This window comes from Pyrus communis, chromosome 5 (assembly GCF_041283825.1).
Source record: "Pyrus communis isolate YQ-2024b chromosome 5, ASM4128382v1, whole genome shotgun sequence".
Classification (NCBI taxonomy): Eukaryota; Viridiplantae; Streptophyta; class Magnoliopsida; order Rosales; family Rosaceae; genus Pyrus; species Pyrus communis.
The window spans coordinates 12,240,156-12,255,938 of NC_142569.1; the positions used below are offsets into that span (position 1 = coordinate 12,240,156).

Sequence of the window (15,783 nt, forward strand, 5' to 3'; positions counted from 1 at the left end):
ACGGTGGCACCATTCAGGTGGGAACGTATGGTTGGTGGCACAAAATACGGAGTTAGGGCTGAGAAAGCAGAGGCACGAGGTTTTGTTTTGTTGTTTCTTTAATCCGTCCTCTCTTATTACTCTCCTTTCTCTCTCTAAAACTGCCTCTTCTTTTCTTCTCTCTCTTACTTAATAGGTCATGTATGTGAATGGATAGAGGGATGAAATTCAGATAAAAAAACCCCAGGAAAAAAACCAATTGAACTTTATCTCCATAAATAAAAATAAATAAATAAAAAACCAAAAAAACCAAAAAAAACAAAATTTATCAGAAATCTTGGTGATGCAAATACATTGAAACTCCCCAGAAACAACCAGACCACACATGGGGGTTGTTGAGAGATTTTTCTTCCCCCCCCCCCCCCCTCCATTTAACCATGCGCCTTCTCTCTCCACACTCCTGAACATAATCACTTCTATATCCTCCACTATTCTACTCTCTCTCCACCGCGGCTCCGCCAGGTTCCAGCCCTGCCTGTGAAGAACTAGGGTTTGTTGAAGTTGTTTTTCTGTTGGTCTGCGCAGAATCAATGTTTGTTGAGGCCGATGTTTTGTGATAATAACGTGATTAAATATGAATAGATTCACGGATTAGAGAGTGGTGACGTCGCTTTCTGTGACTAAATAAGTTATTATTATATTTTGTGTGGTTTAGATATATGTCTTTGCTGTTGTTGTTGATAGACCAGATGTTTTATGTTGCCTCTGTGTAAGGGTTTGATACGAAAAGCGGGTCCTTTCAATCTCTTGCTTCCTTTATCCAATACAGTCTTATTTCCTCCCCACTTGCACTTATCCGTACACAGAAGAAGAAGAACAATTAATCCCCGTATTATCCACTCTCTCTTTCTCAAAAATATCTGATACCAACAGAAAGGCAAAAAATAACAAAAAATTCCGAAAGGGTTTTGTTTTTGTTCATTGAAGATCAAAAGTTTCAAAAGAAATGAAGAGGGAGCAAGTTCAGGTTCAGGTTCCGGTTCTTCATCACCATCAAGATCTGCATGCAGAAGATCAGGAGGATACTCTCGGAGTGGACCCCAGAGAGATGTGGCTTGACGATAGCCAGGAGACTGCTCTTCTTGCCGATATCAATGACCCTTCCATCTTCTACAACGACCACTTCCCTCCTCTCCCGGACTTCCCATGCATGTCCTCCTCTTCCTCCTCATCCTCCACTCCTGCACCGGTCAAGCCAGTCACGTGCTCTTCCTCCTCTTCATCGGTCTCCTCGTCCTCCTCCGCGGCCTCTTGGGCCATTCTCAAGTCGGACGCGGAGCCCGAAGATGGAGAGAGAAAGCAGCAGCCCAACCAGAACAGTTACCACCACCAGCACTCGCAGATTGATGATCAGACAGTTGATGCGCATGCCTTGTCCTCCACCGCCTCGATGGAGATCTCTCAGCCGTTGGATCTCAGCGGTGGTGGCGGCGGAATAGATTGCATGGATGAGACGGAAACTTTTGGGTACATGGATCTCTTTGAACCCAACGAGTTTTTTGACCCTTCTTCCATTTTCCAAAGTGACAGCCTTTTCATGGAGCAGTTTCAACAAGATCAAGATAATCAGCAATTAGCCATGGCTCAACTATTACAAGACCATCATGAAACCGTTACTACTATTCAGTCTAATCCCCAACAACAAAAACAAGTAGTTGGACATGATGAGGAGAATACTAATAAGGATCTGAGTAATGAAGACAAGGATCCGGACGACATGGCCATGGTGTTCTTGGAGTGGCTGAGGTCCAACAGAGAGACGGTCTCCGCCGAAGACTTGAGAAGTGTGAAGATCAAGAAGTCGACGATCGAGTGCGCCGCCAGGCGCTTGGGCGGAGGAAAAGAGGCCATGAAGCAGTTGCTTAAACTTGTGCTTGAGTGGGTTCAGACCAACCATCTCCAAAAGAGGCGCAGCAATAGCATCATCACCAAAGACTCCAACATAATCACCCAACAACAATACCAAGATCCTTTTCTAAACCCTAACCCTAACCCTAGTTCTAGAGTATTTGAATCAAACCCTTCTCGTAATTTCACTCAAACACAATGGATGGCGCCTCCACCACATGCAGCCGCCTATGATCCGGCAGCCGGGGGACTACTTATCCCCACTCCTCCTCCGGCTCCTCCTCCGCCTGCGACTTATCCTTCCATGATGGGGTACATGGCAGCTGACCCATTGGGGAATGGGCCAAGCCCATACCAAACATCTCCGGAGTATCATCATCACATGATTGAATCCGGTCAGCCATCATGGCCGTCTTCTCCGTTCGGTATGGGAACAGCCCCTTACGGGTCATTCCAGGATAATAACATTCACCTAGCCCCTCCCCTACACCATCCCCAGGCTTTTGCCTGGTACGGCAGTCAATACCAGCCTTATCAATATTTTCCCGGGAATGGTGAGCATCAGTTGATGAGGTTAGGGTCTTCGGCTACCAAAGAGGCAAGGAAGAAACGGATGGCGAGGCAGAGAAGGCTTGTGTCTCACCATAGGCACCACGGCCATCAACAGAATTCTCAGCAACTTAATAATCAAATGCCAGATCATCACCATCTTCAGCAGACAAGGCTTGTTGGAAACACTACTGATCTTAATTGCACTGGTGCTGTGCCGCTGCAGGCCAATCCGGGCAACTGGTTTTACTGGCCCACCGCCACAGCAGCCCCGTCCCCTTCTGCGGTGGCCATGATGCCTAGCATTATGCAGGAAGCCGCACCACTTCCACCAGTGCAGCAGATGGATCGGCCAGCTAGTACTCAAGCACAGAATTACAATCACGGTCGTAGTGCTGTGCAGGAAAGACAAGAAAGACAGGAGAGGCGTCAGGTGGGTTTGTAATTTGGTGCAGTTTTTTCTTAGCATTTTTATTTCGTTCGATATTAATTGATTGGATACTCTCCAAAAATTTATTAATTGATTGGAATTATATGAACAACAATTGATTACATGCAATTGTGTTTTTTTTTTAAGGGATGGAAATCTGAGAAGAATCTGAAGTTTCTTCTTCAGAAGGTGTTGAAGCAGAGTGATGTGGGTAGTCTTGGAAGAATTGTGTTGCCAAAAGTTAGTTATTAATTTCCTTAATTGGTTCGAAAGATTAATTGTATTACTTGTATGGGAAACAAATTGTATTGAGTGGAAATTGTTGTTTTTGGTGTTAATATCAGAAAGAAGCAGAAACCCATCTTCCTGAATTGGATGCAAGAGATGGGATTTCCATTGCAATGGAGGACATTGGGACTTCTCGTGTGTGGAACATGCGCTACAGGTATTCTACAAATATTGAGTCTCTTAATGTCCATTTTGCAGTCACAAATATTAGGTTCATTAATGTTAATTTCATTGCTTTTAGTACATTCAGAAATTATAAGTAATTTTGTTGTCCCCCTTTCTTCTTTGTATGTGGAGTTTCAGGTACTGGCCCAACAACAAAAGCAGGATGTATCTCCTTGAAAACACAGGTGCGCATTGATGAATTATATTTATTAAGCATCAAGCATTGTTTTAATTGTCTTTCTAAATTTCAACTGATTTATGTTATTGAAGGAGATTTTGTGAGAGCAAATGGACTCCAAGAAGGAGACTTCATAGTCATCTACTCCGACGTGAAATGTAACAAATATGTAAGCATCAAGGACATCACAGCCTCTTTTTTAATTAGTTTTTTTTTTTATCACATGAATATTAATGTTATTAGAGAATTAGTAATTTTTTCAAATATTGTTGTTAATTAGTATAAACCAAGTTGGCTAGTAATGCGATCCACTCTAAATAAAAAAAAATGGTGTTAATTATGTTTTTGTTAATGTATATGTATATATGTGTATAGATGATACGAGGAGTGAAAGTACGGCAAGCGGGGCCAAAATCAGAGAGGCAGGCCGGGCCAAAATCAGAGGGCAACAAAAGGCCAGGAAAGTCGCAAAGGAACCAGCATGCAAGCACTCCACCTGGCAACAATGGTTCGTCACCTTCTTCAGCCACAACCGCACACAAGAAAGAAAGAGTAAAGTAAGAGATAAGGGAAATGAAAGAGATGACCAACTGCAACTTAGATACCTCTTACGTTTTTTCTTCTCTCTTACATGCATGAAACGAATCGGCTGATGGACGGTGAAGATAGCCTAGGGTTTGATGAATCTCAGTTGATCGACGACTCTCTGCAAATCATATCTAGCTAAGCCTCCTTGTCTTTAATTGGTCCATTTTTCTCTCTGGTCAAGTTAAGCTGCTATTTCATGGAGGAGACCATAATGCGTTAGAAAATAGTGAAGCTTTTTACGCAGGTTGGTTTCAGTCAGGAATGGCAGGACTTTTGGTTTCTGGATAACATGGTCTGATCAGTTACAATGTACAGGCAGTTTCAAAATATTGTTTTGGTTAATTAGGGAGGTGTATTATTATGTGATATTATATGTGTTGGGGCTGATAAATCGGGTATAATATAGCACCCCAATTAAGTTTATAGTGTATGTTGTGCTTGTCAATTATTGACATGTATTTTGTAGAAGTTAAAACTCTTAAATTATTTATATGGGAAGGGATATAATGCTCCTCATTCGTTGTGTACTATTAAAAACATGTTTGCATTGCTGTTTGCTGTATGTTGTTATAAGTGGTGTACTATTTGATCATATTAAAATATATAAACTCAACTGCACTATAAATGTATAATTTTCAGCCAGTCGTTATCAGTAACCTATGCCGTTTTATGTATTTTTAATGAATATCATCGCATTGCACTCGACAGATGGATCGACTTATGTAAAAGGTAATTGTTCCTTTAGAAGGACAAGAAAGGGTATATGGTCATTATTTTGATTATTCATATGGAATTGGATTCTATCATACGCTAGGGAACTAGTATTAGGGAATTATTTTTGGTATTCTAAAAATTTAATTATGAACTTCTCGTTATTTTTTTTTTAAATATAGAAAGTTACACATTTAGATTTTTAGAGTTTTAGTAACAGTTTTTATTTTTGGAAGTATAAGGATGGATTCTGCTTTGTGTTCTTTCATCGAGAGCATACTTATTTCCTCACTTATAATTAAGGTCTAAGGTGTAGAATAAGGTATACGGTATAAATTAAAAACGATGAATATTTTCTTATTTAATTGGCAAACGTTGTTGGTGATGGCCAAAATAAAGATATAAGGTATAAATTAAAAAGGATGGATATTTTCTTATTTAATTGGCAAATGTTGTTGGTGATGGACATGGTAGTGGGAGTAGTCACGACAAAATAGATGGTAACAACATTGGTGGTGATGGGAGCGACAATGAAGGTGGCGTCAATAGTAAGGTGTGATGGTTGGGGTGTACAAGTACAGGTGGCGGTGGTGATATGGTGGTAGTGAAGGTGGTGGAGGTGGTGGCGGTGGCAGCGACATCTTTGGCCGTGTGATGTTAGCGATGGTGTAACGCTAGTAGTTGCAATTGGAGGTGGTGGCAACAAGGGTGGTAATGGTGGCGTCGTTGACCATGTGATATTAGCGGTGGCCTAGTGCTAGTGGTTGTAGTTGGAGGTGGTGGTGATAAGAGTGTTAATGGTGGCGGTGATAGTAATAACACGTACTGCAGGTGTCTCTATATAAGTAGTGAGATTTTTGTGTTAAAACTTTAATAACATAAAAAATAAAATTTCCCATCACTTACATAATAACACGTGGTGTACTATTTGTGTTACGGGCACAAGGAAAAATTTCTGCAAGATGATACCCAAGCTTAAGATATTGGATGGAGAGCTACGTTCAATTATTGTAGGTATGTAAAAAATGTGAGGGAATTTTAATATGGTAATTGAAAATAACTTTTGAAATATAATTACTGAGAACATAATCTTCTCAAGGTTTCGATTTAAAGGATCACTTATGGGCTCATTGTTTTTGGCGCAATTGGTGCTTTTACAGGACCAAACAAGGTCTAAGTTTCAAACTTTGTGAAACTAAACCAAGAATGAGACACTGTTTATAAAATTTGACCAATAAGTAGACACTATTTATAAAATTGGACCAATAAGTAAACATTATTTATGAAATTAGACCAATAAGTAGACATTATTTATTAAATGAAACCAATAATTATGTATTATTTCTAAAACTAAACCGATAGGTGGAAACTATTTATGAAACTAGACCCAGTAACTAAGCACTATTTATGAAACATGACCAAGAACTATGCACTATTTATGAAAGTGGACCAATTAATAGTGTAGTACCATTCAGTTTCATAAATAGTGTAGTACCGTTTAGTTTCATAAATAGTGTTCAGTTTCATAAACAGTGTTTGTGATGGAAGGGCGGGTAATATAAATTTTTTTCATTAAAATTTAAGTGCTTTTGTCCATTTTATTAAATTTTAAGGGGTTTTCATTAATATTTAATTTTTTTCATTAAATAAAGTTATAGCATGAATTTTGGTTAAAATAAACTTAGTCTAAACCCTTTTCATTTTAGGCCCATGCTAAAAAGGGGGAAAAAAAAAAAAGAGTTTTAATGAAAAGGCCTTAGACCAAGATTATTTTAATAAAAAACCACCATATAGTTTTCTTTAATCAAAAACATTTCAAAATTAACCATAAAGATAGAGGCTTCCAATTCTATATGGGCTGAATTACAGAGCCCAACAGAAACAAACATAAGTTTCCAAAATTACCCTAACAAGGAGGCGCAAATTTGAAACTTGTTTGTTCTCATGAAGGAGAAAACTCACGTCAGCTCCAAGCAGAGCGTCGATCAGCGTTTCGTTTTTTGGGTTTTTCTTCCTTCATTCCTGGTGCATATATCAGTTTTTGAATTTCCTTGTCCAAATTAGATTCAGATTTGGAGAATAACCAGACTTTGAGAAGAAAAAAAATCCCAAATTATTGAATCCAAACTCCAAAAGTACAATTAAAAAGAAACAAACAGGAAAATAGCTGTGCAATTGAATCAAGGAGGAGGACACTCAAACTGAATCCATTTTCCATGGAACATGAAAAAACCAAAAATTCCAATTCCTTACACCCATTTCTCCATAAAACTAGAAAGAAAAATATATCTCTATCTGTGATAGAACCACCTTCCCCAATTACAAAATCTGGAAAAGAAAAAAAAAATGGAAAAAGTAGACGAGAAAGAGAGAGAAAAGTGACTTCAACCATGGCGTTCAACTTTCATAACACTGTTAATGTTAAACATTTCTAGGAAATAGTATGATTTTTTTGCCACTTTTTTAGAAAACAATGCGACCCGTTATGTTTTGAATTTGTAACTGTTTCTAGAAAAATTAACACTGTCTCTGGAAAAATTAACATTGTTTCTGGAAAAACTAACACTGTCTCTGGAAAAACTCTGGAAAAACTAGCACTGTTTCTAGAAAAACTAACATTGTCTCTGGAAAAAGTAACACTGTCTCTGGAAAAACTAACACTATCTCTAGAAACAGTGGCTTAGATTTCAGAAACAATGTTACTTAAAATCTAGAAACAGTTTATTTTTACAGTCCAAAAACAGTAACTCGTCGTTGTTATTGAATAGCATGCAGATCTCAAATTTATTTTCTGGAGAAACAAACGATGAACTCCACTGACGAAGAAAAATTGAAAAACATTACCTCAAATCTACTATGAATAATAACGACAATCACATTTCAACGGAATAATACAAAATATAAATTAAATAGCATGAGAATCTATATTTTTGTTTCAAAGAAAAAGAAGAAGGTCTGCAAAACAACGATGAACTCCATTAACGATGAAAATCTGGAACTCAACCTAAAACAGTTAAGGGTAAAATTGACAAATCATAATTTATTATAGTTTGGCCATTTTTAGTTAGACTGCTTTAATATGGGCCTTGTACTGATCATAAAACTTATAACATGGTTTTTTTATTAAAACTAAAACTTTTCAAGCTCTTTTCATTAGTTTTCCTAAAAAAAACTAAGCTTTCCATCCACTACGGAAAATCATTTCCTTTACTGTGAGAAAGCAAAATAAATTATTGGGAAAATTACATTTTACCCCTCTAGTATAGGGTCAATTGCAACTTCATACAACATATTTAAAACATTTCAATTTCGTACATTTCATTATATTTCTTTTTAGTTTCATACATCAGTTAAAAAATATGTTAAATTAACCGTTAAGTGATGACGTGGCAAATATAGGGTCCACATTTGTGCTGACATGGATGCCAACTTTGCACCTTGTGAATTAAAAGTAATGAAAAAAGGATTAGTTAATAAAAAAAATCAAGAATTTGATTCTTAGTTTGGGAAACTTCTTCCGACGCCGCCTTCTCCTTGATTCGACTCCATCCCCATTTGCTTGTTTGTCTCCAATAAGTCCATCAATGACATCCTTACCGGCTTTACCGTCCCCGACACTGCACCCATCTCTCCTGACGACACGTTATTTCCCGTTTCTTCTCCCCCCTCGTCGGCTTCTTCGTCAAGACGATGCTGCCGCGGCAGCCTCTTGCACTGCTACAGCTTCCTACATTGACAACGATCCCTTCTTATTTAGCATCGCCATTAATCACCGTCTTGGCGAGCCTTTCGCGACCTCATCGACCATGAACCGCACGTAGCTCTAGCACGAGAACATCAAGGCAGGGGGTTGTCTGTTAAAGAAATCAACCTCATCTCATTGAAAGACCTACACAAATCTAGAATCAAGAATTCTAGAACATTCACTAAAGTTGGTTAGCTAGATTATCCAAGTTAAAGTAGTCCTTTGTAGAAAAGACTAGAATGTTGTTTCTTAAGTTGGTGGAAGAATTTAGAAGAATGGTGAGGCTTCCACCAACATGCAAGATTAGTGTAGATAATTCTAGCTTAGGAAGTTAGTGGAATTATCTAGATATCTTTAGCATGATGTGTCCATGCTTCTCCAAGGTTCCATCCATGCCTATAAAAGGAGAAGGCATCCACACCATTTGTATCAACAATAAAAAAAGCAAGAAGAAGAAGTAACCAACCAACCAAGTGAGAGTGAGAACTAAGAGTAGTCTTGTGAGGAGTGTGAGAGGTCAAGAGTTTGTCTCTAGAAAGTGAGTGAGTGTCATTACTTCTAAAGTGTCTTTGAGAGTTTGTGTGTTGTAATATTTTGTGTGTGTAATACAAGTAATTTTTACTTGTGTTGTCTCTCCAACACTTATGTTAGAGTTGTGTACTCTAATCTTTTTCCCAACGAGACATGACGATTGCCGAATATTTCCACAAGGTAAAGTCTATTTGCTATGAAATTTATGAATTAGATCTTAGTGCTACCATTGTAGAATCCAGGATAAAAAGAATAATTATCCATGGATTGAGACCCGAATATCGAGACTTCGTTGCTGCTATACAAGGATGGAGAACCCAACCATCACTTGTTGAGTTTGAGAATTTGCTTGCCGATCAAGAAGCTTTGGCAAAGCAAATCGAAGGGTTCTAATTCAGATGTGAGAAGGAAGTGTTCTACATAGAAAGTAAAGGCAGATTTAAGTAGCATGTTGGTGAAGGATCTAAAACAAATGGTGATAAGGCAAAAGGTCGTCAAGGAAGAGAGAGTTCTCGGCCAGGGAAAGCTCCGAAGTATCAAGGCAACCGTGGTCAGTCCTAGAATAATAAAAGGTTTGAAGGTAAGTGTTACAATTGTGAAAAAAATGGCCACATGGCAAAGGATTTCTGGTTCAAAAAGCCTGCAGATAGTAACGTCGCCGACTCAGAAAATAAAAGTGAAGATGACTGGGATGCCGTAGCATATCTAGCTATGAAGGAAGAATGGGACGCTAAAGCATCTTATTGGTGGTGCTCAGAAAATAAGGTGTTGCCTGACTTGAGAGAGATTGAAGATACATTGCATGAGGAAATGGAAAACCAAGTTGCCCAAACCCAATCTAGTCTGGATGAGCTCGAGGAATTGCTTAATGGTGACGATGTCAAGCAAGAAGTACCTAAAAGTCCTTTGCAAATTGGTGTGTGTCAACAACCAGAAAAAGAAAGACCTAGTGAAGTGGAAGTATCAACTCCACAATCACAACTAAGGAGGTCAACGAGAATACCGAAGCCAAATCACAAATACGCCAATGCAGCAATAATAGAAGAAGCAGTTGAAGCTGAGATGCATAAAGAAGCATCACAGAATTCTGAGTGGCATACATCTAGGCAAAGAGGATGTTGTGCTAAAGAAAAATCAACCTTGGGATCCAATGGCAAGGCCAAGAGATGCGAAACTCATATCATGCAAATGGGTGTCCAAGATTAGAGAGAATAATAAGATGGTGTTGAAAGGGAGTGTTAAAGAAATCAACCCCATCTCATTGAAAGACCTGCACAAATCTAGAACAAAGAACTCTAGAACATTCACTAAAGTTGGTTAGCTAGATTATCCAAGTTAAAGTAGTCCTTTGTAGAAAGGATTAGAATGTTGTTTCTTAAGTTGGTTGAAAAGTCTAGAAGAATGGTGAGGTTTCCACCAACATGCAAGATTAGTGTAGATAATTCTAGCTTAGGAAGATATCTTTAGCATGATGTGTCCATGCTTCTCCAAGGTTCCATCCATGCCTATAAAAGGAGAAGGCATCCACACCATTTGTATCAACAATAAACCAAGCAAGAAGAAGAAGTAACCAACCAACCAAGTGAGAGTGAGAACTAAGAGTAGTCTTGTGAGGAGTGTGAGAGTTCTAGAGTTTGTCTCTAGAAAGTGAGTGAGTGTCATTGGTTCTAAAGTGTCTTTGAGAGTTTGTGTGTTGTAATATTTTGTGTGTGTAATACAAGTAATTTGTTTACTTGTGTTGTCTCTCCAACACTTGTGTTAGAGTTGTGTACTCTGATCTTTTTCCCAACATTGTCCACATCCACCTCGTTGGACGAAATCGAGGTGTTGGGGTTGAACCGGATGAAGCCCTACCGCTAGATCTGTCTCTCGCCCTACTGAGTCATGTCGAGATCGAACTTGGGAGTGACAGAACGGACCCAGCTGCGAGCGAGTTATGAGATCGTGAGTTCTGGTGGTGGTGATTGGAAGCGTATATGAGTGTGAACTGATATAGAGGACTGGGTTATTAGGGACAACGGTAAAAAAAAAAAAAATTTCCTTCACCAAGCTACCAAAATCCTCTTTTCAAATTTTTAAGTTTTTAATTATAAAAACTTTAATTTTTTTTATTAAATAATACTTTTTTATTATTTTTTTATTCACATGGTGCAAAGTTAGCATCCGTGTTAGCACAAATGTGAACCTTACATTTGCCACGTCATCACACTTAACGATTAATTTAACAGATTTTTCAACGGATGTATAAAAATGAAAAGAAATATAACTAAGTATATGAATTTGAAATGTTTTAAACATGTTGTATGAGGTTGCAATTGACCTCATACTTAAGGGGGTAAAATGTAATTTATCCAAAATTTTTGTATACTTTTTTTTCTTCTAATGATCTAACTACTCTTATTGATAGTAAAAATGTCCATCCCATCTAAAAACGTGGGAAGGTTAAACAGAAGAGAAGCAAGAAGTAAAAAAAATGTTGAAATGAGGATGTACGTGAGAAGGTTTCTAACATTTCTATTTTAGATTATGTCATAACATTTAGAATTTATACGAAAAAATAATTAAATTAAAAATAAATTAAAAGATCGAAAACCAAATTTTGTAAGGTTAATTTGTGATATGTGTAAATTATAATGTATTCAAATGAAAATAATTTCAAAATTTCTTTATATTGTTCTTGGCAAAAAGTTCCGTATTTCATGGCCTTCTTTGGTAGCCCAAATCAATTACATTGCCCATTGTCGAATCCACACTCCCATTCCCATTCTGTATTTGGACCGACCTAGATCTAGCTCAGGTGACATTACGTGATCCCAAACCCAAACGACCTGCATTATGACGTCGTTTGACCCTAACCTGTCTGTCCCCCCAATTTCTGGGCAAGCTTGCAACAAACACATCGGTTATGGAGGAACACACTCCTCACAATTTCCGGGATGAAATGATAGCTTCTCGATGACGTTCTTGTGGGCTATGGCTACGAAAATACTCAGGTAATTTAATATGACATAAATAACATTAATAATTTTCTCATCAGCATAACATGTTTATTTATTTAGAACGAGAGAATACGATTAATTGTTGAAGTCAATAATAATGATGAGAACTAATATATATATAAGACCAACTACTCCGTCTAATGAATTAAGTCCTTGTTTTTTAAGGTATTGAATTACCCATCGTAACATAAAACATCGAGACTCACATATTTTTTTTGATTTCGTACACGTTAGTAAACAGACAAGAAGTCAGAAATCGGGATAATTACAACACACATTCTCGGCGATTAAAAATGCAATTAGTTGAGTATCTATAATCTTTGGTGAAAGGTTGGTTTCACTTTCACAATATTCTAAAGGGTAAATTATATTTTACCCTCTCAGGTTTGGGGTCGATTGTAACCTCATACAACATTTTTAAAACATTTCAATTTCATACATTTACTTATCATTTTATTTCAATTTCATACATCCGTTAGAAAATCCATTAAGTGGTGACGTGGCAAATATGGGATCTATATTTATGCTGACATGTCTGCCAAATTTGTGCCATGTGGCAAAAAAAATAAATTTTATGCATTTAAAACATAATAATTTACCCTATTATAAATTTAAAAAAAACCCTAAAACCCATCTTCCCCGACCCCTTCCCCGCAACCCAAACCCCCCCATCCCCACCTCCCCCGTAACCCACCCCACCCCATCTTGCCTTTCTCTCAGATAACCTTCAAGCCTCTGAATTTCGTCACGAAGCGACTCTCTCTCGTTAGAAATTTCTCCGACGACTTTGGTTAGCTTGGCGTTGTGAGCCAGGATGTTGTCTCTTTGCTGCCGAATGAGAATACAGTTTTCCTCCATCGCCGCCAACTTCGATAGCAGGGCATGGTGTGACTAGTCGAGGGACTCGAGCTCGGCAAGAAGACCATCACCGGATTCGGAGGTTTCTAGGTTGTTCGGCGCATCTGGGCCGTTGACTTGAGTTTGTTGAGGTCCAGATCTAGGGATCGCTCGGGTGGGGTGGGGTGGGGGGTTGCGGGGGAGGTGTTAATGAGGTGGGATATATTTTATGAGGTTGCGACCTCAAACTTGAGGGGGTAAAATATAATTTACCCTATTCTAAATGTTTCCATGCCAGCTGAAATTACTTGCAACCAAGATATCACTCTAAAAAAACTAAAAAGTAAACTTTTTGCTACTTCTGATGACTAAAATTTCTCGCTTTTACACCAGAGAAAACCTGAGCTTTGTACCAAAACTCAAGCAGAAGACAAATTTCCAAGCTGAAGTCTGAAATAACTTCTTATTTGAAGAGTAATTATTTGGAAATTTTGTTAACATCAGGAGGAAGTGTATAGCAATGAGGACGTTGAGAAACTTGTGCTAGCTAGTACTCGAAGAGTACGGATGTTGTTGCAGCGCCATAGCCAATGAGCTTCCTCCGTTGCTGCTGGTGATGTTATATTCTTGTCCACCATTTTCAGAAGAGCTGTTTCGGAGCATGTTAACTTCCATGCACTCCTCTCTCTCTCTCCTGCCTTATTTCTTTGAGCATTGCCGCTACGTCTTTCACGGTTGGTTTGTCATCTGGGGTTGAGCAAATGCAGAGCAATGCCACACCTAGAGTCTGCAACATTTCCTCAATTTCGGACTCTGGACGGGCACGTAAGCTTTGATCTAGGACTCCAACTCCCCCTCTATTCTGCCTCACCCAATCTAAATGTGCAGCCCGTCTGGTATGGTTGGATCGATCGGTTGCTTCCCTGTTAGCACCTCTAGCACAACTACGCCGTAGTTGTAGACCTGGCATTCGTGTTGTGTTTCTCATGTTCGTGTCGTTTTCGTGTCATACCCGATAGTTTTAACGGGTTGTGTCGTGTAATACCCGTTAAAGTAAACTGGTAATATGACCCGACCCGTTACCTGTTTAAAAAAAAAAAATTAAATCAATAAAAATGAAAATGAAAAACATAATTTGACCCAAAAAAATGTAAAACATAATACTAAATTAGTATATACATACTAAATTTTGGAGTTGACCCCTTCATGAAAGTTGTAAAACTTTTCATTATGAGTGATTACATTTTTCACACTTCTACAATAATTATTACTAATTTTATTAATTTTGCACTCTAATAAAAAAACATTGTTCATGAGATTTGGAGGGTTTTAAAAATCTAAACGACTATGTAACCATTATCTAAGCATTGAAGATGCAATTATGAACATTTATTATACTTTCACACCTTTCAAACTTATACATTAATGATTATGAATTTTGTTTATTTTGTATGGTTATAAAAATTCAAACAATCATATACCCATCCTCAAAGCGTAGAGGATGCGATTACGAGCGTTTGCATATTTTTTCATATTTTTCGCACATATAAATTAATTATTATAATTTTTTAATGTGTTTGGTATTTTTAAATTACTCGATATTTTTATTTTGGGTAAATCTCAGTTTACTACCCTCACGTTTCGTGGTTTTCAACATTTAATACATCAAGTTTTTTTCGTTCCAGAGTCATACCTAAAGTGTTAGTTTTGGGACAATCTCATACATTCGTTAGTCAAACTGTTAAGTCTGCCATTAACTAATGACGTAGCACCTATGTGAACAATGACTGGGTGCCACGTGTCATTAAGGGCGTGGACTTTTTTTGTTTTTTTTTTTTTTTTGGAGAAGGGGTTCAAAAAAAAAAAAAAAAAAAAAAAAAACCCCCTGGTCTTCTACCTCCCCCAACACCCCCCCCCCCGGGCACCTTTTCCCTTCCTCATCCCCCCGCACCCTCTGCAACCCCCACCTATCCTCCCTCATTTCTCTCTTCTACAACCCTCATCTCTTTTGATCCATAGCCTGCCTCAACTCCCCCAAATTGTAAAACACCTGCAGCCTAGTTCAAACCCTTCATCCCTCTCTCCTCCGTACGCAACTTGTCTCCAGTCTATTTGACCCACTCGAGTTCGGAATCGACCACATCAATGGCGGCGAGGTCGTATTCATTGTAGAGAGCTAAGATCTCGTAATGGAGCTGAGTGGCCTTGGTGAGATTCGAGGCACTCGGGGTCGTCGGAGGCGATGGATCCAAGCTTACTGAAGAGACGGAGGGCTCTGATGGAGTGGTGGAGAAGATCGGATGAGGCATGGAGATTTTGGAGCTGATAGAGTGGTGGAGAAAATACGGGCCCTAGCTGGATCCGACATCAAGGTCACTGTCGACCTCCCCAACGGGTTCCTTTCCTCCACCGCCAAGTCTTAGTCTTTCGCTACCAACTAGGTCCAGTGAAACGTCGTCACTTACCACCCCAACACCTAGATCGAAGCTATCGGCGTCGGCAATGAGGTTTTCATTGACACCCACGACACCACCAAGTTCCTCATCCGTCGGGTATTATCCGGTGGGGAGACCCCCTTGAGGCCCAAAGCAAATCTGGTGCGGTTTGCAAAGAGAATAGAGGGATAAGGGAGGAAGGATGAGAGAATGGAGGGTGGTGCAGGTTATAGAAGAGAGAAGGGAGGGAAGGGGTGCAGGTTGTAGAAGAGAGAAGGGAGGGAGAGGGTATGGGGGGTTAAGTTTTTTTTTTTTTGAATTTTTGAATTTTTTTTTTTGAACCCCTTCTCCAACAAAAGAAAATCCACGTGGACCCCTTAATGACATGTGACGCCCAATCATTGTCTATATAGGCGCCACGTCATCAGTTAACGGTAAAC

At 38.8% G+C, this 15,783-nt stretch overlaps 1 protein-coding gene across 2 annotated transcripts; it reads left to right on the forward strand.

Annotated features, from left to right (window-relative positions):
- Positions 1–360: 360 nt before the first annotated feature.
- Positions 361–4,601, forward strand: LOC137723738 (B3 domain-containing transcription factor ABI3-like). Of its 2 annotated transcripts, none has more exons than XM_068462933.2 (6): positions 361–2,869; positions 3,014–3,106; positions 3,211–3,311; positions 3,458–3,504; positions 3,590–3,666; positions 3,873–4,601. In XM_068462933.2, exons 1-6 carry the CDS (start codon positions 986–988, stop codon positions 4,056–4,058), a joined length of 2,388 nt encoding a protein of 795 aa, XP_068319034.2. In that variant the 5' UTR covers positions 361–985; the 3' UTR covers positions 4,059–4,601. The 2 variants fall into 2 exon arrangements, with proteins under 2 accessions (XP_068319034.2, XP_088549389.1); XM_088693263.1 differs by having other exon boundaries at positions 367–2,869; positions 3,452–3,504.
- Positions 4,602–15,783: the final 11,182 nt, after the last annotated feature.

Excerpts from the sequence above, each read along its gene's own strand:
- LOC137723738 (XM_088693263.1), top strand. The coding sequence starts at position 986 with ATGAAGAGGGAGCAAGTTCAGGTTCAGGTTCCGGTTCTTCATCACCAT. Across the intron at positions 3,107-3,210 it reads GAAGAATTGTGTTGCCAAAA|AAAGAAGCAGAAACCCATCT; the intron begins GTTAGTTATTAA and ends TGTTAATATCAG. Across the intron at positions 3,667-3,872 it reads ACGTGAAATGTAACAAATAT|ATGATACGAGGAGTGAAAGT; the intron begins GTAAGCATCAAG and ends ATATGTGTATAG.